Below are 26,841 nucleotides of genomic sequence, written 5' to 3'. Positions count from 1 at the left end.
ATATCAAGCACTAAAAAATCAGCTGGTAAAAATATTTTACCAACTTTTACGAGCAAATCTTCTACTATGCCAAGCGGTCGTTTGATGGATCTGTCTGCAAGTTGTAATGAAACTGTAGTAGGTTTCATCTCGGTTATGCCTAACTTCCTCACAAGCGACAGCGGCATCAGGTTGATGTTAGCACCTAGATCACATAAACAATTAGCAACATCAACATTACCAAAAGTACATGGGATAGAGAAACTCCCTGGGTATTTCAACTTTGGAGGTAATTTCTTTTGCAGTCTTGCACTGCACTCCTCATTCAAGGCTACTATTGCATACTCCTCCAATTTGTTTTTGTTGGAAATGATCTCTTTCAAGAACTTTGCATATGATGGTATTTGTGCCAAGGCCTCGGTAAAAGGAACGTTGATTTGAATTTTCTTGAAGATGTTGAGAAGCTTTTGAAAATTCAACTCGTTTATCCTCTTCATCTGCCGCTGAGGGTATGGAATTGGAGGCACATATGCCTTGACTGTCGGTGGAGTTTTCTCTATAGTGCTCTCTTCTACCACCTTGTTTTTCATTCTCTCATTTATAACAACTGATTCGTCCGCCTTCTTTTCTTTTGATGCTTCATCAACTTCGTTCTTGCCTGCTAAAGAGATTGCCATAGCTCTCTCCTTGGGATTTGTCTCAATGTGGCTAGGGAATTTTCCCTTTTCTCTTTCAGCAACCTTATTTTCTAATTTCCCCAGTTGAAGCTCCACATCATGAATGGAAGATTGAAATGATTGTTCAATTTTGGCTAATCCTTTACTCCATTTTATTGTTATGTCCATTCTGATTTTCCATGAATTGAACCATCATCTCTTCGGGAGTGGGTTTCTTCTCTTATTGTGGTGGTGGAGGTGCCGATCTAATTTGTTGAAAGCCAGGTGGTCCTTGTGGGTTTGTGTTGTTCCCATCTTGCCATGAAAAATTAGGATGATTTCGCCACCTTGTATTGTAAGTACTCGAATAAGGATCATTCCTTGGTTGTATGTTTTGATTGTAGCCAACGAAATTGGCTTCCTCTGATTGTACGTCATTGGCATAATTGCAAGAAGTTGCACCATTCCCTTGAATTCCGCACACAGCACAAATCTCCTTCAACTGCTGATTCTGATTAAATAGCATCTTCACTTGCTTAGTTATTTCGACGACTTCCGAAACAATATCATGATGTGAAGATTCCTCATGGACGTCTGCCCTTCATCCTCTAATGGCTCTTTGTTGAGAATTTAGAACAACATTCTCATAAATCTGATTTATTCCGGCCGCCGTCTTTTCTCCATAACTTCCTCCGGATGCCGTTTAAACCAATGTTTGCCCGCTCATGGTCAATCCTTCAAAGAACATTTGAGTTAGTAATAATTCATCAAAGCAATGATGTGGACATTGAGCAAGAAGCATCTTGAAGCGCTCCCACGCCTCATGGAATGGTTCACCATCCAATTGAGTGAAGTTATATATTTTGCCTCGAAGGTCAAGAGTCTTTTGTGGAGAATAATATTTTGTAATGAAAGCATCATATACATTGCTCCACGTATTGAACAATCCTTCGGGTAAGTTCAAAAGTCATGTCCCCGCACTCATCTTCATGCAATAAGGAAAACATCTTTCCTTAATTCATCCTCTGTCAACCTGTTTAATGGGAAAGTTTCCACCACACTATAAAATTCTTTAATAAATGATAATGGATCATCCACTGATGTTCCATTAAATTGTGGTAACATGTTGAGATGGATGGTTTTAAGCTCATAGTTTCGAGCTTCATCCGAGATTCGGATGCATGAAGGATTATTTACCACCACTGGTCTGTGAATGTCTCTTAGTCGATGCGCGGTAGGTGCATTAACAACATGATTTACTTAATTTGCCATAGTTTATCTCTTTTGTTTTCGATTCCTTCTGCAAGTACGTTCGATCTCTTGGTCCAAGGGTAGTAGTTTTACGCTGTTAGTGTTCTTAGAACGCCTTCGTTGCATATACTACCTGAAATTCACACTTGAAAGAGTTTTAGAAATAAAAACACAAAAATTAAAGAAATAACAACTTAAAACCGCCGTCCCCGGCAACGGCGCTAAAAACTTGATCGGCTAATTCTGCAAGTGCACATAATCAATTGTAACAAGTAATACTCGGAGTATTCCAAGGTCGAATCCACAAAGGACAAACTCTTTAAAATGTTATTTAATTTAACTTTTGTAAAGTAACCGTTCTGTTAAGTTGATTTGGTTTTGAAAACAAATAATTAAATAAAGAAAAGTAGACGGATATTTTTGGTAAAATATCAAGATTTTAAGCAACTAGATTTCGGGGTTCACCATAGTTGAGGGAAATTCTATCATAACTAATAATACATCTCAAAGGCTTTTTCATGACAATTATTTCTAAAATATATTTTTTCTCTTCGAAGACACAAATGTGTGTTTAATTAATTCTGGATGTTTTCCAATAACCATGTTAATTAATTATACCCATTAAGCAAAATAATTAACGCCATCACAATTCCTTGGACATATTCCTATTCTAAGAAAATTATGTTTAATCTCTAGATCTGAATTCATGCTTCACGGTCAAGTACTTCACATGAATTGTAGGATAAAAATATTAAGGTGATTAATCTTAATATTCATGATTATCTCAAGAAGATTAAAGAAAAACCTTATTTAAAACATTAATGAGATGTAATAATAATTAATCAAGAATTTCCCTCTAACTAGGCTACATCCCTAATCCTAGTTTAAGGGTTTAGCAATCCATTATCATATTGAACATAACAATGAAATTGCTACACCTCAAGAACATATAAGAAAATAAGTGAAAATAGAATAATGGTTGAGAGAATTGTATTATAGAAAATGTCTATACAAATGTATGTGTCAGTGAATGAATATCTCTACACAAAAGTGCTATATTTATAGGCACCAAAATGAGTGATGGCCAAGCCAAGAATATCTTCCTTCCATAGTGAGCTTGACTGATAATCAAGTTTGACATATCTTCTTGCCATAAAGAGTGGGAGTGATGATCAAGTCTCTCTTTCCTTTCCATAGTGAGCTTGAGTGAATCAAGTTTGACATATCTCATTTCCATAAGGAGCTTGATTGAAGTCAACGTCGCATATCTCCTTTCCATTATGAGTTTGATGGAAATCAAAGCTCATTTCTTTGAGTGCAAGGCAAGGAAGATCCCTTTTTGAGTGTGAATCAAGGTTATATCGAAATGGAAGGTCTATGAATGCTCACCAAGGTCTTGGACTTTCCAAAACTGTCAAAATTGAAATTTCCAGGTCCTCAGCCGGCCATTAGCTGGCTTGGAGGGTGTGGGCCGGCTCCGGGCCGGCCGAAGAGTTGTTTCACCCAAAACCACTAAATTTGGCCGATTTGATTCTTGGTTTGTAAGTTCTCTGTCTTGGAGACCGATTTCAAGCCGGTTCGGGTCCGAATTTGAACTCGGTTTCTTCAAGACAGTTGTAGATCTATCTCTTATCTTTTCATGACATGTTTAATCATATGATTTGGATATTTTCAGCACCAAATATGATCCGAATACGGACATATGTCCGAATTTTCAGCTTTTCGATCTAAACTTTCAGTGACTGATTTAGCGGCTATGTTGCTTCCATTTAGACTTGATGCTCCATTATTCTTCTTCTGGGACTTGATAGAATCAATCCGGCTTGACTTTCACTTTATTTTTCTCTTTTTATTCAATTATACTCCAGAAATGCTAAGTATTTACATTTTATATTAAAAACTACAAAAAGGTAAAAGTGAGTATAAAGCTCTCTATTTTACGCAATAAGAGACTAAAATATGCAATACAAATGATCTTAAAGTGATGTAAAATAGAGAATTGTCAACTATTCCAGCTGATAGATTCAAAAAACCCTATCATCCCATGCAGCAACGTCGCAAACCCTGGGACTTTGAACGATCTTAATTCACAGCAAGAGGAGAAATCAAGACTAATATATTTTGAGAACTACCCTAAAACATGGAGATTCCGTGACTTAGGAAAGATGTTTGAGAGATATGGGGTTGTAGGTAGGGTTTCTTTGGCTTCAAAGCTAACCAAGAGGAATTGCAGTTTTGGGTTTTTGAGATTTGATTCGAATAAACCCATGGCACGAATCCTTAGCCAATTAAATATGGTTGCGATTGGAAAATTCAGACTAAGGGCTTATGTATCTAGATTCCCCTTAAAGGAAGACGAATCCTACTATGAAACTGGAGATGAAGAAAGTTTTTCCAAAGGTTATTGCCTCTCCTGCATTCAGAGATTATAGATCGTATTGACAGGTGATAACTGCGGATGCACAACCGCTTAAAGTTCAGAATGAGTCGAACAGCTTAATATCTATACCAAAGCTAGTGATGACAGTCCAAGAAGATAAGATACAATCTGTCAATCATGAATGGATGATGCGTTCGATAGTAGGTAAGGTGAATGCTATTCAGGAAATTCTACACACCAAGAATTTTCTATTTGAGAAAAAGATAGTTGTACATAAGGTATCATTGATGGGGGGGTAATCTCATTATGCTTAAATTTGATACAATCATTAATGAAGAGGATTTTATTGTCAATGTTGGTCCAACTCTCTCGGATTTTTTTCAATCCTTCGCTTGGGCGCAAGTTTATCAACATGCTTTTTTAAGACTTGTTTGGGTATCGGTGACTGGAATTCCCTTTATGCATTGGAACTCAAAAATATTTAAACTTATTGGGGACTCATTGGGGGAAACGTTTGGACTCGGGACTTGTTTTAATTTCCACTTATTGCAAGTTCATACATCAGTCCATTAATTTACAACTTGGGATGAGACTTTTGCAGTTTTTGCGACAGAAACGTTTGAACAAGTTTGGTTTGCTGATAAGGTTTTGTCTTTGAGCTTAAGGGACTCCGTAGGAGAAGAGGAATCACAGAATATTGAAAGATGTTTAGATGAAAGGTTGGGTTCTTGAATAAAGGGTGTCAACTTGCTGAATTCCTTCAATACAGTTGTCCCTAATTAGATAATAGAGGATGATAAGAGATGACATTTTGATGAGCAGCAACTAGGAGGTCTCATGAGGTCAGGTTTTCAGGCTGAGAAATTAATTTCTACTCCATGTTCAGATGAGAATTTCGAACCAGAGAAAAATACTATGAATTATCGCTTAGAACAGGATATAACGAGTCCACAGAACAACCAAACAGATGTCTCTTCTTTATAACTCTCAGCACAGGCAAATGTGGTTAACTGTATGGATAATTCAGTTCAGAAAACTGATGGGTTGACAGAGCTGGTTCTCGTTCAGTCAAATAAGGGGATAGCAGCAAGTTTATCTGAAAAACAAAGGGAGGAGGATGTTGTGAATTCAGGTTCGAACTCGTATGAAAATTCAAGGGAGATAGATATTGAGATAGATACTGCAGTCAGGCTAAAATCAGCTTGTAGGCCATCGAAGAAGTTGAATGTGCTAGGTGCGATTATGAGCTGTTCAGTTTTGCAAGTGGAAGAAGTGAGGGAACTTTCAGACGCTAGCATGGAGAACATGAACCGTTTAAACAGCAAGAGCTGTGATGTAATTTCTCCAATTACTCCAGATGACAAGACAAGTAAATGTGGAAAGTTGGTTATGATTTGGGTACATTTGATCGCAAGTCAAAATCAGCAATAGTGTCGAAGTTAGAGGAGAAAATGGCTTTGAAAGCCTAAAGACAATAACTTTTTTTTCCTTTTCAAGGTTTTTTTAATTATTATATCTATGTCGTTATCGTTTATTTCTTGGAATTGTCGTGGTGGTCTGTCTTTCAATAGAAAGCAGAATTTTATTAAAAGCATGGTTCCTACTCATAACCTCTCATTTTTGGGTTTAATTGAGACGGAAAAGGAGGTTGTAAATGACTTTCTTGTTAGTAAGCTATGGCCAAACTTGGATTATAAGTTTAATTTTATTCTCTCTATTGGCGCTTCTGGTGGTCTGTTGCTTATCTGGAATACTATATTGCTGCGTAATGTTATAATTACTAAAGGGCGTAGGTGTATTGTAATGGATTTTGTTTTTGATGCTTTTCCTTATCGCCACATTCTGATCTATGCGAGTAATGTTGCTTTGGAAAGGGTGTTATTTTGGCAGCATTTAAATGATTTTTTAAATTTCATGGGTACGATCTTCATTAGTGGTGACTTTAATGAAACGTTGTGCCCATAGGAGAGATAAAATGTGATGCGTTTCACCCTACATATGTTGGCTTTGCGGGAATTTATTAACAATGCTGAGCTGCTTGATCTACCGCTTCAGGGGAGGACGTTTACTTGGCAAAATTCTATTTCAAGATCTCGGATTGACAGGTGTTTGGTGTCGGCTTCTGCTAGTGCGCTCTGGCCTAGAATGTCATTATCAGATGATCATATCCCGATTTATTTTAAGTCTGTTAAGGTTGTTGATTGGGGCCCGAAGCGTTTTCAATCTATTGATACGTAGTAGGATCATAAGGAGTTTGAAGGGTTTGTTAAAGAGAGCTGGAAAGACATTTGTTTGACTTCTTCTAATCTCATTCAGAGATTAAAAGAGTTGAGATTTCGTATCAGAAGTTGGAACTTTGAGGTGTTTGGTGATCAAGCTAAACGTCTTAAGGATATGTAAGAGAAGATTCTGATGAAGGAAATTATGGAGGATGCGGGTATTATTTCCGAAGAGGAGAAGCGGGAGTTGTCTAGTCTCAAAGAGGAGCTGTTGACAGCAGAGAAGACGTTAGAATCCCTTTAGGTTCAGAAATCAAGATTAAAATGGAATACAACAGGTGATAGAAATACCAAGATTTTCCACAGCATGGCTTCGGTTCACTATAGAAACAATCTTATTTCTTTGATCCAAGCTGAAAATATCATTTATACGGAGCCTAAGTATATCAAATTTCATATCAGAGAGTTTTATAGTCTTTTATATAGCAGAGGTGACAGCATCCAGTTTGATATTACGGGGCTGTGATTTAGCCGCTTGTTGTCGTTAGAGAGTGATTCGCCGTTCACTTCATTCTCAGAGGAGGAGATTTTTGCTGCTATCTCTTCGTGTGGGGAGAAGAAAGATCCAGGGCCTGATGGGTTTAACTTCTATTTTTGCAAGAAAGCTTGTCCTTTTATGAAAGATATGTTAATGGAATTTTTTCAGACTTTTTCAGATTCAATATCTTACCTAAGGGTATTAATACATCTTTTATGGTTCTTGTTTCTAAGGTGGAGGGTTTAGCAAATATAAAGGATTATAGACCTATTAGTCTCGTTAACAGTTTCTTTAAATTGTGATCCAATACTCTTTCGAGGAGGTTAGCGCAATTGATGCCTAAAGTTGTGTTTGAAAATCAACATGCTTTATTTAAAGAAAGAAGTATTCAAGGATGCTCTATGATTGCTAACGAGTTTGTCCATTCTGCTTCGAGAATAAGGTGAAATTGCTTGTTTGAAAAATTGATTTCCAAAAGGCTTTCGACACCATTGATTGGAGATACTTGTTATCAATTATGAGTAGTATGAAGTTTCCTGCAAAATGGTTAAAGTGGATGTCCTGTTGTTTCTCATCGGCTACTACATCAATGATGGTTACTGGCAGCCCTATAGACCCTATTAACTTGCAGAAGGGGTGGGTCAAGGAGATCATATTTCTCCTTATATATTTGTCATAGTGGTGGAGGGTTTAAAGCACTTGCTTGATAGATCTATGGAATTGGGGCTTACTCAGGGGTTTTCATACGCTGACAATCAAGATCCTATCTCGATGCTTCAATTTGACTCGTATTCGTAGATGTTTTGAGCTAATATCGGGGCTTACTATCAACTTTCATAAGAGCTCTATTATGGGAATTCATATTAGCGAGATGGATTTATTGATAGCTGCGGAGCTAGTTAGTTGTAAGATTGATTCGTTTCCGGTTAAGTACTTGGTTTTGTCTTTAGCTAGAAAAAGACTTTCCTTAGGTGCTTGGGATCATGTGGTGGAGCGAGTCAAGTCGCGGTTAGCTTTATGGAAAGGGTCTTTACTTTCTCCTGCCGGAAGGTTAGTGCTTATCAAATCTGTGTTGTTCAGTGTTCCGGTGTATTTTTTTGTCTATCTTTAGTATTGCCGCAAGCAATCCAGTCTCAGTTGGAATCATATATGATGCGTTTTCTCTGGAAAAGAGATGTTAAAACTCGGGTTCTGAGTAAAATCTCGTGGAGGGTGGTTTGCCTTGGAAAGTGGTGGGTTAGGTATTTCTAGTTTGCAAGTTAGAAATCAAAGTTTGTTGTTCCAATGGATTTGGAAGTTGAGGGTTACTAATAAAAATTCACTTTGGTTTAAAATCGTTTTGAGTTACTCTAACGTCGTGGATTGGGACTTTCTAAATAACGGGGATGTCAAAAAGTTGTCGTTTATTTGAAAAGGCATTAGAAGAACTTGCTATATTGGTCTAAGTGTTTGGTCAATTTTCATTGCTACTCTGAATTTCAAGGTTGGTAAGGGAGATTCCATTTCGCTTTGGTATGATTCTTGGATGAAGGATGGACCGGCTAATGTTTTATTCCCTCGGCTTTTTCAACTCTCAAACCAAAAATATGTTTCTATTAATGTTATTTGGAATGAGGGGTGGTGTTGGAGGCGGCGGTTGAGAGGTAGCGAATTGTCGTTGTTAATATATTTACAGGCAGCTTTTAATGTTTTAGTGCCTAGGATGGAGAGGTTGGATGAGATCGTGTGGCACGATAAATCAGGTATTTACTCTCGGGGTGCTTTGTTTGTGAGTTGTTGGCAGCAAACAGCAGGGGTGAAGGTTTACCAAATCATCAGCACAATGGTGATGTTAGATCGCCTTCAGCAGCTGCTAGGCAAGAAGAAAATCATCAATTGGTCTCAGTTATGGAGGAGCACGGGGAGTCGTTTGAGGGATGGTAGCAGTAAATCCAATATGTGCATGGTACTGTTAGTGGGGTCGTTAGGCGGGAATTAAGTGGTGATAGGTCAGTTGCTCAGGTTGCTTTGGCTATGGATACAGGTGATTCCTATGCTATTAATGGGGTAATTTATAATCCTTATTTAATTGTGTGGAAATCTCAAACTCCTCCTCGAGTGAAGTTTTTTTTTTGGTTAGCCGTTCATAGCCGACTCCCTTCTCTTAATTTTCTTGCAAATCGGAATATTATTACTATAGACAATTCTCTTTGTTCTATATGTGAAGTGGTGGAAACTCAGGACCAAATTTTAATTCATTGTGATTTTGCAAGAAAAATTTAGTGTACTGTTTTGCAGAGAGTAGGCGTATCTTGGTGTCTTCCTAATACTTTTGTGGAGTGGGCAATGGAGTGATATTATGTCTAGGGGTCCTTATTCGAGATTATGAAGGTTGTTGTGGTTTATTATGATTTGGGAGATCTGAAAGTGTAGAAATGAGAGGACTTTTCAGAATGTGGAGAAGAACATCGATATGGTTATCTTTCATTGTTTTTCTCAATGTGATATTACGGTTATCTTTTATTACTGTGTTTTCGGCCTTTTTTTTAGTCGTAGCTTTTAATATGCCGCCTTGAACGTGTCACTTCTTATGCGAAAACTTTCGGTTAAGATTTTTGCCACTTTTTTGTGGCTTTAATTTTCATACTATTCATAAAAAAATGGAGTAAAATAAAAACAAATGACATAGTAATATTTAAAGTTATTATTAAAAAAAATAAATGACATGCATCTACGTAAATCTTGTTTGAAATGTATTCTCTCTTGGAAAAGTATATTTATTGATATATTACACTATTTCTGTAAGGGCAGTGCTAAATGGCCCGAAATTGCAAACGGATCCTTTTGCTGATTTATACTTAATTTGTTATTTACATATCTAACCTTTCTTTCATTTTTAACTTGTACTTAAATATACACGGGTTTTTAAGAGTGTTAATAATTACTCCAGCCATGACAAAAAAAAATAAGACAACATGGCCATTAATATTAGTAAATGGACAACTCAATTTTAGACGCTTAAACTATTAGTATTTTTATTTTAACATACCCTCATAACTATATTATGTTAAATAGTAGTCCATGCATTATTTATTTAATATATCCCATATTATGGAGACCAACATAAATTAAAAATATCATTAACACAGATTTAATTATAGTACTAAAATTTGAAAAAAATAACGTACATTAGTTTTATTTTATATAAAATATAACCTTATTTTATTAATTGATAAATTATAAATAACTGCGAAAAGTAGAAATTATTTGTGAAACATTTTAAAACAATGTTTACACCGGCCCAAATAATTACCGGATAGAACTTCATGTGGGCTTATCAAGGAGTAAGGCCCAACAGAAAGCCTGTTTATTATTGCTTTTTTCTATTTTATAGGAATTTGTAGCTCATTAGGAGTGATTCTCTATTAGAGTTTTAGTCTTATTTAGATTAGGAGTCTCGATTGTGAGAAGCTATAAATAGCTCAGAGCTTCATTATTTTTGTATCAACAAATCAATCAATCAAAAACCAAGCCCAGTGCTTTTTATCTCGCAATCTCCGGATTGTTTTAATTTAGGAGTAGTTTTCGGTATTAATCTCGCCTGAGTTCTTAACTCCCAGATTATTACTTCTTAGATCACGTGGTTAAGTGTTTTTAACCAAACAAGCCCTGTGAATATCTACGTAGGTTCGTTAAAGTATCAGACCTCAAACCGATCCCAATTATAAATTCAAAGATTCGAGTCCGGAATATTTCCAGGCGAACATCTTTTGGCGACTCCACTGGGGACCAGTTTATGGTTAGCACAAAAACGGACTTTAAGGACGATTCCAGGCACGCTCGGTCCATACGCCGACAACAACGGAAGGAATGTGACATAGTAGACGAATCAGATTCGGATAGATCGGAAACCATGGCCAAGGACAAACAGGTGAACCAATCAAGCAAGGTGCCGAATACAACGGATACCGAGGGGAACCTGCCTAAGGACAAGATCGACGACGCGACCGATGATATGATAGACTACTCACGTCAGCTTCCTCCCTCTCGCCCTTCTTTATCACAGGCCGATTTCTCGGCCATGAGGGGCGAGATAGCGCAGGAGAACAAGCAGATGTTCGACGGCGCTATGCATCAGATGTCCGAAGTAATGAGGAACATCATGGCCGACCAAACGTCGCTCCAAAGGCAGATCCAAGGGAACTTAGACGGCCTCAACAAGGCAATGGAAAACCTAGGGCGATTATTTTCTGGGCAATCCACGGCCGATCAAGGGTACAGGAGGGCCGAACAGAACCAAACACCGAGCCGTTTTGGTCAACCAGGTGGTTCGGCCGAACAACAACCCAGCAAAATGGGGTATACATATGGTTCCGTTAAGCTCTTAACGAGGAACGAGGCCGAGTTCTCAGGAAGGGCCGATCACCCGGGGGCAAGCTCGTCCAACCCACAAGGCGAAGCTAGACCACAAGGGGGAGCTGCTGGAGCCAACACCCAGGAGCCCAACACGGGCGAACGATCGTACTCCGAGAGAGGGGATCCAAATATATACAATCAAGGGCAACTCGTGGACATGCTAGAGAGGCTCGGGGTGGACCTGCGGCCTATGCCTCGCCCATCGTACATGAAACCATATCCAGACTGGATCGACAAGTTATATCCTTTCCCAAGGGGGTATAAAGTGCCGGAGTTTAGTTTGTTTTCGGGCGAGGAGAAGGGCCAATCTACGGTTGAACATGTCGCCCGGTTTTCAGCCCAATGCGGCGAAGCAGCCACTCACGATTTCTGGAAGCTCCGGCTTTTCGCCAGCTCTTTGACAAAAATGGCATTTACATGGTACTCTAGATTATCGCCCAATTCGGTGGACACATGGAAGGACCTCGAAATCCTCTTCCATGAAGAGTTTTACAGGGCACCACCTGATGTCACCCTGGCCGACCTCGCCCGAATCTCGCAGCTACCAAGCGAATCGGCAGAGAAGTATATCGGCCGATTTAGAAATCTCAGGACTAGGTGCTCCACCAAAATGTCAGAGGCCGATTGCGTACCTATGGTGGTAAGAGGGATGAGTTTCGCCATGAGGGAGCACTTCGAGGGCCACAGGTTTCGTGACTTGTTCGAGCTAACGAACAGGGTGACGAGCTACGAAAGACTCCTCCAGGAGAAAGAACAGAGGAGAGGCGCATCTAAAGGGACCTATTACAAAGACCAGCTCGACGTGGCCGTGGTGTCCGATAGCGAGGATAGTGGTTCCGAAGATGAAGTCAACATGGCCGAATTTTTGGGAACGAAACCCCTGGAATGTTCGGCCTTGCGAAAGCCTGGCTTTGTTAAGAGAAATAAAATCGCGGTGGTACAAAAGGAGTATTCGTTCGACCTGACTAAGGCCGACGACATCTTCGATGCCCTGTTGAAGGATGGGCAGATCGCCTTAAGCGAAGGTCATACGATTCCACCGTCGGAGGAGCTGGTCGGTAAATATTATTGCAAGTACCACAATTCCTGGAGGCACAGCACGAACAATTGCGTAAATTTCAGAAACGTGATCCAGAAGGCGATTAACGAAGGGAAACTTCTGTTCCCAACAAAGAAAGAGGCCGATGCTAAATACGTGTCTATTAACACAGTTCAGCCTCACTTTGATAGCTACCTCGAGCAAGGGCAGATACAAAGCAAGTGGAACCCTAGAAGGCCCAAGCCGAGAGTAGAGACCGAGGGTTCAAAGTGGCGAGGAGAAAAAGGACGACCTCAGCAACAGAAGAGGAAGCGATACAGCTCGCCCACTGCAGATATGACTTGCCCATCGTGCAGTACGTGTTTTGAGGTCAAGGGAGGCGAGAACACGAGGAAGCATCCCAAAACCTTTAAACCGAGATCGCCCACAGAGCAGTGGCAGAGGCATGAGCCACAGCGGAGGCCTACTACTAACGTATTCAAGAGGATATTTCGGCCAACAGAGGAGACCCCTCGTATGACGAAAACCCAGAAGAGGCGAATGCAAAGGCTGCGACAAGAGTCGCGGGCGAATCACGGGGCAGAATCGGCTCCCAGAGAGCAGCACGGAAATAGGCCAATAGCCGAGAGACTGGGGGCAAGGAACCAGGCCGATGCGGATACCAAATCACCTGATATGCGAAATGCCAAGGTAAGGAAGGTATGGATGCCGAAGGGCAAAAAACAAGCGGCCGATGTGTCCGTTACGGCAGTAGTTCACGAGGATGACGAAGATTCCAGCGGCCGATCGTCCTACAAGGACGTACTCGTATCGCACCAGGGTGGCCAGCTTAAAGCAAGATTGCCCAAAGACCGCGAGGTCGTCGTCTCACACAAGAAGGGCGTGTTGAAAGCCTGGGTCCCGGTGGTAAGGGACGAATACGGAGTAAAAGTGGTCACGCTCCCCAACTCATACAGAAGTAAACCGGGGCAGAAGGCAACGTTGGAAGGCGATGTAATCGTACCAGAAGGAGATAGCGCCGATAATACCGCGGTAGTATCTCTTAGCAAACCTCCAACAAGGATGACTAGGCACATTCGGCCACTGTACATCAAGGCCGATCTGAACGGGGTATCGATTAACAGAGTCCTCATTGATAACGGGGCTGGCGTCAACATACTACCGGCGAAAATGCTCAAAAAACTGGGCATAACGCGGGATCAGCTTGACCCGACCGATGTTTACATGACTGACTTCGCAGGGGGCGAGACGCCGGCCGAGGGGTACATCACCCTCAGAATCAAGGTAGGGCGAGTGGAAACCGAAGAAGGGTTTTTCGTAGTCAACGCCCGGAGCAACTACAACATTTTGCTCGGCCGCGATTGGATACACTCCAACATGTGTATACCGTCGACTATGCATCAAATGCTCTTCATATGGCGAGATGACGGCGAGGCCAAAGTTGTGCAGGGTGACCCCAACCCCTTCGGCGAGGACCATAACGTACTCGAAGCACGGTTATACGATGAAGAGGTGCGCAACATACAATCCCTTAGTTCGAAAGGAGAGACGAGCGTTCCTCGCTTGCTTGTTAACTCGGATCGGCCGGCATCAGTAACCCTCGGGGGCAAAGGCCGATCCACCATCCTCAAAGATTCAAAATGATAGCACGACATAAAGAGTTGAGGGAGAAAATTAGGCAGTTAACCTCGCTGTATGATATTACATCGGCCGAATGCATCTATGAGGACCAAGATTAAGACCCAACAGGATCGTTGCGGATCGGGGACATACGATTGGCGACCGGGAAGTTAGAAGATGATCCCGCCCAAGTACAGGACGACCTCCTCGAAATCAATCTGGGGACAGCTGAATCGCCTAAACCTATATATATCAACGCATGACTGGACGAAGGATTCAGAAAGCAGCTGGTCGCCCTACTCATTGAGTTCCGCGACTGTTTTGCCTGGTCATACGATGAAATGCCGGGCCTTGATCCTGACATCGCCGAACATAAGCTTCCATTAAAGAGTGGGTTTCGGCCATTTCGGCAACCTCCCCGACGAATGTCCAGAGAAGTGGATACTCTCATCCAAGATGAGATTAAGCGGCTGGAAGATGCCAAGTTTATTCGGGAAGCCCAGTACACCGAATGGCTCTCTAACATCGTACCAGTGATGAAGAAAAACGGGAAGCTACGAGTATGCGTAGATTTTCGGAACCTCAACCTGGCCACACCCAAGGACGAATACCCGATGCCTGTGGCCGATATGCTGATCGACAGGGCAGCTGGACACACGATACTCAGTTTCCTCGATGCGAACTCTGGATACAACCAAGTTCCAATCAGCAAGGAGGACATCTCCAAAACGGCTTTTAGATGCCCCGGGCCGATCGGAGCGTACGAATGGGTAGTGATGCCTTTCGGCTTGAAAAACGCGGGGGCAACATACCAGAGGGCTATGAACAAAATGTTCAGAGGCCTTGACTGCCTTGAGGTCTACATCGACGATGTCGTAATCAAGTCAAATACCGGCGAAATTCATCTGGCCGACCTCCGGAAAGGTTTCGAGCGTATACGACGTAATGGGTTAAAGATGAATCCTCTGAAATGCGCATTCGGCGTTTCGGCTGGAAACTTCTTGGGTTTTTTGGTTCACCAGCGAGGAGTAGAAATAGACAAGAACAAAGCCAAGGCGATTATCAGTGCTGAACCACCCAAAACCAAGAAGCAGCTCCAAAGGCTCATCGGTCAAATCAATTTTTTAAGAAGATTCATAGCGAACACAGCGGGCCGACTTCGCAGCTGGAGTGTTTTGCTGAGAGGAAAAGAGACCGATGAGTGGATATGGACGGACGAGCAATAGAGGGTGTTCGACGATTTGAAAGGTTACTTGGCAAAGCCTCCGGTTATGACCCCTCCAAAGCCGAATAAACCGTTGTTGCTATACCTATCGGCTGCACACGAATCCCTAGGATGTATGCTCGCCCAAGAGGACGATGGGGTAGAGAGCGGTCTACTATTTGAGCCGAGGACTGACGGACACAGAGATTCGCTATACCGACATAGAAAAAATGTGTCTATGCCTGTACTTCACATGCTGCAAGCTGCGATACTATATGTTGCCAGTCGTAGTGTATGTATTGTCCTAGACCGATATCATTAAGTATATCTTATCGAAGCCATACCTAAGGAATAGGATTGGAAAATGGGCGATTGCTATGTCCGAATTTACGTTGGTGTATGTTCCCCAAAGAGCAGTAAAAGGACAAGTGTTGGCAGATTTCTTAGCCGATCACCCGGGTATTACCCTCAAGGAAGAAGCGGTCACGTTTTGTGACATCGCCATATGGGAGATGTGGTTCGATGGATCTAGAACAAGCCAGGGGGCAGGCGCCGGAGTTCACATCATCACACCCTTGGGGGCATCCTACCGGTTGTCATTCAAACTCCAGTTCGAATGCACCAACAATCAAGCAGAATATGAGGCCCTGATATTCGGTTTCGAGATTTTAGCCGAGCTGGGGGCAAAGGCGATCAGCGTCAAAGGAGATTCTTTACTAGTCATCAAGCAAGTGACAGGAGAATTCAAATGCGAGTCCGAGCTATTAGTGAGATATTGCAACAAGGCGAAACATTTGGTCGAAGGCTTTCATGATACGAGGATAGAATACACAGAGAGGGCCGATAACAGCGTTGCAAACGACCTAGCTCAGCACGGTAGCGGTTACAAGGTGAACAATCAGTTCGATGCTATAGAGAGGGAAACGCCGAACCTCCATACCGGGGGCATCACGATCGACGAAAGACAGTTCTCGGTATACCAGCTGGACTTCACCCAAGATTGGAGGGTCGAGCTCCTAAAATTGTTTGAAAAACCAGATCTCACGGATAGGAGATTAAGAACGTTGGCCCTGAATTACGTTGTGTTAGCCGGCGAACTCTATAAGAAGGGCTTTGAAGGGCTACTCTTCAGGTGCATCGGTCCAAAAGAAGCCATGCTTGCAATGGCCGAGGTACACGAAGGAATAGCAGGTGCTCACCAGGCGGGTCCCAGAATGAGGTGGTTGATCCACAAATACGGTTTTTATTGGCCGAAAATGGAACAGGACTGCATAAGATATGCCAAAGGTTGTGAAGCCTGTCAAAAGTTCGGTCCAATACAACACGCCCCGGCCGAAGACCTGCATTCTATTATCAAGCCGTGGCCATTCAGAGGATGGGCAGTCAACCTGATAGGAAAAATATACCCTGGCTCATCAGACGGTCACACTTTTGTAATTATCGCCACGTGCTATTTCACCAAATGGGTCGAAGCTAAACCTTTGAAGTCGCCGACACAAGAAGCGGTGATCAAGTTCTTCAAAGAATACATCGTCCACCGACACGGGTTGCCCGAGTCTATAACCACAGATCAAGGGACGATGTTTACAGGAAGCGACATGAGTTGGTGGGCCTCCCAAATGAAGATAAAAATGTTACACTCAACACCATACTATGCCCAGGCCAACGGACAAGCCGAAGCCACGAACAAAGCTATCAAGCTCATAGTTCAAAAGATGAATGAAGAAAACCCAAGACAATGGCATGTGTTTTTATCAGAAGCTGTTTGGGCGAATAGAACCAGTCAGAAGTCGGCTACTGGGACTTCGCCTTTCAGACTGGTTTATGGCTACGATGCGATGTTGCCAATGGAGCTGACCGTCACGTCTACTCGCCGCAGATACCAGAGCGAATTGTCCAAAGAAGATTACTTTGACAAAATGGTGATAGATTCTCTTGACCTTGACGAAGAACGTTTGACGGCATTAGATCACTTAGAAGCTCAGAAAAGAAGGGTCGAGAGAGCTTACAACAAACGGGTAAAACGGAAAGCTTTTACCGTGGGCGATATAGTATGGAAAGCAGTCTTGCCTATCGGCCATAAAGACACTCGGCTTGGTAAATGGAGCCCGAACTGGGAAGGCCCCTTTATTGTGGTCAACAAGCTAACAGGCGGAGCATACTTGTTGGCAGATATTGATGGGGAAGAACACGACAGGGCGATCAACGGTCAGTTCCTGAAAAAGTACGTTCCGAGCTGTTGGGAGGGCGTAGACCGTCGGTTATTTGGAGCCGACGAAGAGTAGTGCTGTTGGTACTTTCCCGCCTAGCATCCTGGAATGTTACAATTCACGGAGTATGCGGCGAATATAGGTCAACGCCGATCATTTGGTAGCACCGTTTGCGTTTTCGGCGTTTCACATCCGTTGAGTTTTTTCAACGGGTTCTCCGTTTTTCTCAACATATTGTAATTATTTTTTAAAAATAAATAACATTATTTCGTATCGGACCAATTATGGACCGATAATATGAAAATAATCAGACATGAAAGTAATGCAAGTTGTGAATAATGGTGAAATTTTCGGCTCTCTGGCCGAATAAACATTGAAAAATAACGAAAAAATACAAGATACGGCCCCCTGGCCGATCAAAGGGTACCAAAAATTCGGAGCTATTACAAACACACAAAGCGACTAAATTGTTCTGAACTTGCAAAAATCTAAAAATTGTTCTGGACTTGTAAAAATCTAAAAATGGCTAAAAATATCGCCCAGTTCGCTCCGAACGGTGATAAAAGCTTTGCGAGCATCGTCCACCTGCGGCTTCACCTTGGCAATTTTTTGTTTTAGAACCCCCCCTGCTCTTTTTAACATCGATCCCCTGCAGCAGGCTTTTGTCCATAGAGACCTCCAGCTCGCCGATCTCCTTCTCTTCAATATTTAGCTCCTGCTTGATAGCAGCCAGTTGATCTTGAAGGGTTTTAGCACGATCGCGGCGGGTAGTGAGGGTCGCAACAGCCGACTTCACATGAGCTTTGAGCGTCTCCAGTCTCTCCTTAGCTTCGGCCTCCTGGCTCGCCAGCATGTCAGCTTCGGTCTGGACGAGCGCTAACTCATCATGAATCTTCTGGAAGGCAGGCAAAGAGGCCGACAGTTTCGCCATAGCTCCGCGAGCTTTCTCACTAAGCACCTCTGGCGGAGCATCGGCCAGTGCTGTGGCAGCCTTCCTCAACTTTTCTGCTTCTTGAGGCGATTTGAAGATGGAGGTACCTTCAGGCTTCATCTTTGAGATGATGTCCAGGTGATCGCCCCAATTCTCAGAAGGGCCGCTGCTCACTTCTACAAGCAATTCACTCTCCAGGATGGGCGGCTGATCATCATCACTGTCAGAGTCCAAGAAAGCTGCCGCCTTCGCCGCCACATCATCCGGATCGGTTGGGCTTAGAGGAATCTGCCATGTTTGACCACAGTAAAAGATAAGCTGCTAGGCGAATAGTTTAGAATGAGCAATTAATTAACTTACCTTGCAATTTTTAGCAGCAGGCTTGGCGTTGAAGTTGAGATACTCTGAAGCCAAGGGCGATATACGTTGCGGGGTCTCCATTCGCCTCAGAATCTCCGAAGCGTTAGGAGTCTGTGAACTAGTGGCCAGCGAGGTTTGGGTGTTACCTTCACCTTCAAAAGGTTGAGATTCACCTCGAGATTGAACATCGCCGCCAGTGTGTGTATCGCCCCGGGAGGACGAATGGCAGCTCTGCGAAGGGGTAGCAGCAGGAGATGGATCGAACAAATGAGATCCTTTGCGTTCGGAAATCTCCTTGACCGATTTGCCTTTAGATTCGGCTCGCCCTTTCTTTGCCCTCGGCTCCTTGCTGGAAGTCTTGGCAGCCCTTTTCTTCTTGGATTTTTTCGTGGGATTCTCCTCCTCATGATCATTCTCCCAGTTATCTTCTTTTTCAAAGTGGGGAATACCAACTGAAAAAGCACACCAAGTATTAGTGAAAAGGAGTCAAGAAAGGTAACCGAAAAACATTTTCAGAATACCTGGGATCTTCTGGTAACCGATGCGCACCAGTTCGGCTACAGATTCTTCGTAAGGTGGGCATCGGATGCCAGTATACGTTACTCCCAAATCGGTTAAGTCAACTTTAGCTTTCTTTTTTCTAGATTTTGGTTTTTTAATAGGGGCGATCGTAGCATAATTACATTTTGGTACATGAGGGGATTTGTACTTAAATTTGGGGCGAACCTTTTCTAAAAAGAGTTGGTAGGGTAGGTGTTTATACTTTTCCTCCCAAATTTTATCCCATTTTTTATAAAAACTAGACCGAGCTATCCTCCTATGTTCTTGCATCTTAAGGTTCATTCCTGGGCGATCTAAGGGGTCGAATTTGAATTTATAAAAACGTTCAAAGCGAGAAATTTCAAAATGATAACCGATAATACCTGTGAAAGTTTGACGTTTTGGGGCCTGCAAAAGAAATAAATCGGCATGAGTAGGTTTTCTGTTTAAAGGTGGTAAATCGAAATTATGAAGTGAAAGAATCTCTTTGGGCGATAAATCATAATACGATTGGACGATGGAATTCCACCAGTCGGTGAATCCAGGAGAACAGATGGGGGACACACAAGGGCGAGACAAGTCAGACAAAGGAGGGAGATAGGCTTTGTTTAGGCGGGTTATGTATTGGAGTTCGGCGAAGTTTTCAATAGAAGTTCTATGGGTCCCGCGATTATTGAAGGCGATCAATAAAGGACAGGGAATTCCTTGGGCGAAGCCAAACTGGCGAGAGACTTAGTTAGGACAGTAAGGTTCGACCCCGCTACGATCGTATTCCAGTCCCGCTATTAAATTCCGGGATTTAAGGGCACTTCCCCAGTAAGGGCCGCCGAGCTTTAATCTTGGATCAGCTTCGATCGCCTCTTCCATGTTTTCAGTATCCCATCCGGCGAGGAGCCAAGACGGGGGATAGGCGAGTTGAAGAGCCGGGCACATTAACTCTGACGATCTTATTGCATGGCTGTTGAAGACTTGCAAAACGTCCAAAATATGTGGAAGGCGTGTACCGGCCGATATCAATTGGAAGCCGCATAGTTCGGCCTTGATAGGAGGACCGAGCTCAAACAGCTCAGGGAAGTACATGGCCAACCAAAGTTGGGCGATCCAAAGTGGGCCTCCTGGGCACTTGAAAGTTCTGGGATCCTTGAGTGGTACAATGTCGCCCAATGAGCGGTACAAATGGGCTAAGATAAATTCACCCAGGTTGCATCGGCGTCCTTCGGTGAGTGCAGCAGCGAGTATGAAGCAATCTTCAGTCACCCGGAATGATGAAGTACACAAGACATATTTGGCAAGGAAAAAGGCCAAGAAGGCGATGTGCTCTTTATGATCGGGTTTGTATGGTTCCTCGCCCATGAACAATTTTACGAAGGAGCCATAGCTTTTTTGTGCCTTTGTCAGGTTGAATTTTGGGCATTCGGCGTAAAGGTTAGGAGTGATCCGCTCGCCGTTAATTGGGATGTTGAGCATCAAGGCCAAATCAAGAAGAGTGATGGTCATCGGTCCAGATTTAAAGCAAAAGCAGTTGATGGCGCTTGACCAGTAAAGTGAGGCTCCCATAATGTAGTGTTTGGCGATGGGTCTGCTCGCCTTGCATAATTCGATAAGGTCGAAGATCCCTACGTCCATCCATAACTGGCGATAATGAGGAGAGAGTCTGACTACCCAGTTGGAGAAACCCGCATGTTCGATCGGCCAGTTCCTGAAAGTAGTGCCGACCCAGACTGATGATTGGTGTGGTAAGGAGAATCTAGGGGGTGCGGTTTCGGTGAAAGGAGAAGCGAGGTCACATAGGTGGCTAGGGGAAGTTATGATAGGACCGATACAGAGTTGGTTATCGCCGGCATCGATAATTACCTTGAAATCAGTTCGGGGCGTTGGTTCGGACTTCATCAATCTTGGCCGATACTTGTTCAGCTAGGTTCACATTTGGGGCGGCCATGGTAGCTGCAAAGAATGGAGATACCTCAGTAAGGCGATTGACTAAAAGGGCGAATCAGAATTAAGAAAGGCGAGGACGAAAGCTTACCAGAAAAGACTTAATAAGTTGCTTGAGGTTGCTGAGGAGAGAGAAAGCTTGATAAATGCAGAGAGAGTAGGTAAGTGATGAAATGAGATGGTGTTTTTCTTAAAAGACAAAATCAGAGGGAGCCGAAAGGTCGTGGGGCCAAAACGTGGCATCATGGAGAACAGCTGGAGATGACGTGGCCAAAAGGGGTACCGAAAGGTTTATAGATGCGCACCCCTTTAAATTTTTTTCAAATGATTTGGCCCTTAGTAGTGGGTTTGGATGTGCTGAGAAGGAAGAACAAGCCCAAAAGATAAACGTTTCAGTCTTGTTGGGGGCATTGTTTACACCGGCCCAAATAATTACCGGATAGAACTTCATGTGGGCTTATCAGGGAGTAAGGCCCAACAGAAAGCCTGTTTATTATTGCTTTTTTCTATTTTATAGGAATTTGTAGCTCATTAGGAGTGATTCTCTATTAGAGTTTTAGTCTTATTTAGATTAGGAGTCTCGATTGTGAGGAGCTATAAATAGCTCAGAGCTTCATTATTTTTGTATCAACAAATCAATCAATCAAAAACCAAGCCCAGTGCTTTTTATCTCGCAATCTCCGGATTGTTTTAATTTAGGAGTAGTTTTCGGTATTAATCTCGCCTGAGTTCTTAACTCCCAGATTATTACTTCTTAGATCACGTGGTTAAGTGTTTTTAACCAAACAAGCCCTGTGAATATCTACGTAGGTTCGTTAAAGTATCAGACCTCAAACTGATCCCAATTATAAATTCAAAGATTCGAGTCCGGAATATTTCCAGGCGAACAAACAACAATAGATCTTATGAAAGTATTTTGAAGGATACATATATTAAAATATGAAAACGATTGGTTTGTCCAATAACCTTTTCCAATTCCTTTGTAAATGAAGCAACCATTTTCATATTTCCGATAAAAATAAATTTACATTCCCACTACAAGTAATCTCTTTGACTTTAAATGATAAACTATTTCCAATATCATTCAATCAATGTTTCACAAAAAAAGTTCTTCCTTTTTATTTTATAAATGAAATAAAATAAAATAAAATAAAGTGTAACATATTTAATAAAATAAAATTATAGCCTATTCAAATTGATAAAATAAGTCGAGTCAAATTTAAATTAATTCAAACTTTTTAATAAAATAAAGTTGAATTGAATCCGAATTACGCCAAACTTGAACTCTAGCTCTCGAGTTTATGAGAATTTCGAATTTGATTCGAATTCAATAAAATAAAAATTTATTAATAAAAATAATACCCAATGTATTTTTTTCACTATAAAATATGTAATCTAATAAATTAAATTAATATATATTTAAATAAAGACATAATCTTTCAAAAAAAAACAAGATATAAAAAAGTTAATGTAGTAAAAAAATTAAGAGGCTTGTTTTAAATACCTTATTTAATGAAGTCCCAAACTAATTATAGTGATTCTTTACAAAACAAATCATTATTTTTTAGGATTTATGGTTTATGGTTTTAAGGTTTAGGGTTCAGTTCAATTTTACGCATTTTTTAATGTTCACTCGGTTAGTTGGTGAACCCTAAGAACTTGTAAAGATAATCGTATCTTTAGAGACTCGATCATTAGATTATCTATATAGTTCGGGTGCACATATCCGGTATTGAATATTTTATATTGTATATTTGTCTTTATTCTTTCAATCTAATAACTTTTTTTTATAAAATATTATTTAACTAATTAATTTAATATTGATATTACTATTTTATTTTAACATATATAAATATAATTTTATTAACCATTATCTATGTCCTTTTCATTAGATGAGTTTAGGATAAAAAGTAATATTACCTTAACGCTTCCTCTTCTAAATTTCATTTAGGTGTGCGGTAACGTAATCAGAATTTCATCTCTTAATTTTTTTTTCTTTTTTATAAAAGCAAGAGATGGAAAGTGCTTCTTTCCTCATAAATAAGAAAATCAAATGGATTAGACCTTCTAATTATGACCTCTAATGTTGCGTGATGAAAGGGTCAGCGATCTCAGACATATAATTTAAATAAGAAGAATATTGAAACATCTATAAAAAATCATATTTTATGTTTATGTGATAAAGAGAAGGAAAATGCACTATACTCCTTCAGTTGCGCTAGTGCACCATTCATCGGCGTAGGAAAGAGCCACTAGACCATCTGGTGGCTAATAATCATGGACGGTCCTCGACCTTTGCACTAAACTTCCCTAAACCCCCTCACCTTTCAAAAGCTTCACTAAACCCCCTGACCTTTATGGCGGCGCCATTCACGGCCCTTCTGGAAAAAAAACACAGAATCGCGGCGCCGCCAACGATTTAATCGTTTGCATGCGTTTTCCTCGCCACCTGTCGACCCACGTGACCTGTCCTCTGTCAGTGGCAACAGTTCCTCCCTCTGACATGCCGGTTGACTTTTCAAATTTTAAAATCAAAAAAAAAAAATTAACCGCTCGAGTTAATTTTCTCTCTCTTTTTTCACCTTCTGACATACTCTTTCTTCTTCATTATATTTGTTTTTGAAATCAGTCTTTTTCTATTTTCCATCTCCTCTGACCTAGACGTTTGTCATCGTCGTTTGGTTGCTCTTCATTTTCTCTCGTTCTGTTGTTCGCCTGCGTTGCATTTCGAGGAAGAACAAATCCGGGTATGAAAAAAAATGGTTGATCAATTTTTGTAGAGTTACTGTCATGTGCACACTTTTTTGGTATTGATATCTTTATATGGTAAAACAGGCTAAGAAGATAATGGGAAAAGAAAAGATCTTCTTCGGCAGTGATGAGACGAAAGGGAAGAAACGGCCAGGTTCGAATTTTAATTTTAGTGTTTAGGGTAATTTTGTTGGTTTTTGGGTATGTGTTTTTGGGTACTTGAAATTGTGATTTTAGGTTTATTGTAAATTTTTAGGTTTATGGGTATGTTTTTTTGGGGGAGTTATTCTTAAGTTGGTTGTAAAATTTGTTGATTTGTTTTGCATAATGTCTGTGAATGAATGTCTCTATATTGTTTGTTTGAACAGCCCGTACTGTGGAAGTGGATTCTGAGATCCTGGAAATTGTTCTGCACTATGATGGAGAATTTGGAGAAGGTGGTTATTTGTGGGGCGAGGTGTGTGCAAGATGTTTTGACATTTCCCAACTGTCACTGAATAGGCTTGATTTGTGGGCCAAAAAAATTGGAGTGAAGGGGCTGGTTATGTATTATTGGAGGCAGCCAGAGTTGGACTATCATCGAGGGATAAAACCTCTTGAACATGATAGAGATGTTGAGGAGATGGCAAGGGCTGCACTAAAAGAAGGTGTGGTTGATGTCTACGTTAGATATTTAACCTCTGATGATGTGCATAATTTGGTGCCTGAGAGTGGACCCAAGTTAGAATTGAAAGAAATTGAAGAAGATGGTCCATTTGAGCCAGTTGAAGATGGTCCAGTGGAGGCAGTTGAAGATGCTGCGGGAGTTGAAGAAGGTCCAGGTGATGAATTATTGTTGCTAGAATGGTACGACACTGAAGATGAGGGCCAAGTAGAAGCCTTGGAAGTGGAGATTGCTGCTGCTGAAGGCCCATCTGATGTGGCTGAAGGTCCAGAAGAAGGGTGCAGCAAAAAACAGAAGAACAAATAAAAACGAAAGAACAAATAATGTAGCGTTGTTTTGTATTTCCGGATATGTTGTTATTTTATTTTAAAACACTTATATGTTTTTTATATGTGCTATTTCATAATTTAGCATTGTTTATTTTTTCCTGATATGTTGTTATTTTATTCAAAGACACTTATATGTTGGAAATTTTATAAATTTATTTTTAGAGAAATGAAATACGTATGGTTCATGCATGACCACTGTCTTTCATTCTTATACTTTTGTTCACATAAGGTCCCTGACTTTTTAAAATGGATTTAGTAGTGGACCCTGATATTTGTTACTCTGGACAAAAAAATATACATAAAACATATAGAACATACATTACTTACATTACTTACAGAACATGTAAAATATAATTCGTAAAGACATATAAACAAGCATAAAAGTAAGATTAATAATTCACTTCATTATTCAAACATTTCAGAACGTTTAGAAAAAAATTACATTAACATCCATCTTCACCAAAATTAACCCTGAACAAGAACAAAAACAAGAACAAAAATATCCATCTTCACCAAAATTAACCAAAAAATACATAAACAAGACTACATAAACAAGTCATCCTCTTAAGCAAGCTCCGGTGCGCGATAAACACAAAACTCCATCTTGATCATACCGTTAGCAAAAAATTCGTGGTCACTATCAAGAAGGAACCCTCAAAAAGAACGATAGTAATTGCCGGTGCCTTGAATGTTCTGGGTAGTACTGTGAAACTTGTGACTTGAGTTGGCATTCACTTCAATTTCATAGGGGCAGCATCCAGCTGCTAACGGTCCAAGACAACAGATTGTAAGAATATTCCCATAAGAACACGTTGTGTTGTTCAGAACAAACACAATGTCTGTGTTTTCCTCTTGGAGAATAAAGAAATTATCATTCAGCCGAACAGAAACAGGGAATTTACGACCAAAAACAAACGGCTTCACAAAATCTTTATGCATCACTTTACAGTGAGCATAAATCATTTCAGAGGTTCCCTTGACATTGCAAACTTCAATGGGGCATGAGCACTCTATGAAAGAACAGAACTTTTCGTGGTTGTTCTTATCGGGGTACCTAACAGTTGCTGGGCATCCATAATTCTTGAACGAGCAACAAACTCTCAAAGAGTCAGCAACATCTTCAAGAATCCGGTTCCTCATTCTTCTGATAGGCAGGGTGCAAGAATGGCACTTCTGAGTCTTCTCCGAGCATGAGTTGCATGTTGCATGCCCATTTTCACACTAAATATAATTACAGAAAAAATACAATTATTAAACAATACAATTACAGAAATAAATAACAGTAAATGGTAAAGATAAATAAATGGGTAATAACCTGAATAATTGGAGTTGTTAAGGGTTCACAGCATATTGGGCAATCCATGAGTTCCATATTAAGTGAAGACACAACAATATTATCGGACATCTTCTGGTTATTTTAAGAATAAGAACAATTTGTGTACTCTGAAATTGTTGAATCAGTTGCTGTGGTTGCCTATTTAAATAAGTTACCATCATGACTCTTCAATTTCTTTACATGCCCTTTGTAGATGTAATGAATTAGTGGTTGTGGTTAACGAAGAGGCTGCATTGGAACAATACAACTGATGGAACGGGTGTAATGAAAGGGTTTCTTGGAAAACCCATTGCTAATCTTTGCCATTAAGTTTTCATTTTTTTGGCGGTTTATTTCTCTGTGAAGTCTAATATAGCCCTTGACATTTCGACCAATTATGAAAGACAGCACCTGAACTTATATTTAATTATGAAAGACAGCACATGCACTTAAATTATATAATCAACGACAGTACTGTAATTTAAATTTTTGAATCACACAAAGTTTTCCCAACAAGCAAATTAA

At 41.0% G+C, this 26,841-nt stretch overlaps 2 protein-coding genes and 1 non-coding gene across 3 annotated transcripts; all 3 read left to right on the top strand.

Moving 5' to 3' along the window:
* The first annotated feature begins 1,405 nt into the window (after positions 1 to 1,405).
* LOC126679656 (small nucleolar RNA R71) lies at positions 1,406 to 1,512 on the top strand. Its single transcript, XR_007640942.1, has one exon. It is a non-coding gene; the product is annotated as a small nucleolar RNA R71 (small nucleolar RNA).
* A 5,178-nt stretch (positions 1,513 to 6,690) lies between these two features.
* On the top strand, positions 6,691 to 9,357 carry LOC130015402 (uncharacterized). Its single transcript, XM_056105487.1, has 10 exons — positions 6,691 to 6,773; positions 7,017 to 7,241; positions 7,343 to 7,465; positions 7,549 to 7,659; positions 7,759 to 8,073; positions 8,135 to 8,199; positions 8,439 to 8,765; positions 8,807 to 8,942; positions 8,991 to 9,069; positions 9,301 to 9,357. The coding sequence occupies exons 1-10, from the start codon at positions 6,691 to 6,693 to the stop codon at positions 9,355 to 9,357; spliced, it is 1,521 nt and encodes a 506-aa protein (XP_055961462.1).
* Positions 9,358 to 23,517: 14,160 nt separating this feature from the next.
* On the top strand, positions 23,518 to 24,988 carry LOC126678274 (uncharacterized). Its single transcript, XM_056105640.1, has 3 exons — positions 23,518 to 24,004; positions 24,093 to 24,162; positions 24,377 to 24,988. Exons 2-3 carry the CDS (start codon positions 24,105 to 24,107, stop codon positions 24,976 to 24,978), a joined length of 660 nt encoding a protein of 219 aa, XP_055961615.1. The 5' UTR covers positions 23,518 to 24,004; positions 24,093 to 24,104; the 3' UTR covers positions 24,979 to 24,988.
* The last annotated feature ends 1,853 nt before the right edge of the window (positions 24,989 to 26,841 follow it).

The sequence above is a fragment of the Mercurialis annua genome, linkage group LG4 (assembly GCF_937616625.2).
Source record: "Mercurialis annua linkage group LG4, ddMerAnnu1.2, whole genome shotgun sequence".
NCBI classification, from domain to species: domain Eukaryota; kingdom Viridiplantae; phylum Streptophyta; class Magnoliopsida; order Malpighiales; family Euphorbiaceae; genus Mercurialis; species Mercurialis annua.
The sequence above is the reverse complement of the archived record's forward strand: the minus strand, read 5'-3'. Positions and strand labels throughout refer to the sequence as shown.

What these genes read in the sequence shown, in the direction of transcription:
- LOC130015402 (XM_056105487.1), top strand. Translation starts at nt 6,691, where the DNA reads ATGGAGGATGCGGGTATTATTTCCGAAGAGGAGAAGCGGGAGTTGTCT. An exon ending in GTATTAATACATCTTTTATG is followed by an intron (nt 7,242 to 7,342) that starts GTTCTTGTTTCT and finishes TACTCTTTCGAG; the next exon opens with GAGGTTAGCGCAATTGATGC. An exon ending in CGTGTGGCACGATAAATCAG is followed by an intron (nt 8,766 to 8,806) that starts GTATTTACTCTC and finishes AGTTGTTGGCAG; the next exon opens with CAAACAGCAGGGGTGAAGGT.
- LOC126678274 (XM_056105640.1), top strand. Translation starts at nt 24,105, where the DNA reads ATGGGAAAAGAAAAGATCTTCTTCGGCAGTGATGAGACGAAAGGGAAG. An exon ending in GAAAGGGAAGAAACGGCCAG is followed by an intron (nt 24,163 to 24,376) that starts GTTCGAATTTTA and finishes TTGTTTGAACAG; the next exon opens with CCCGTACTGTGGAAGTGGAT.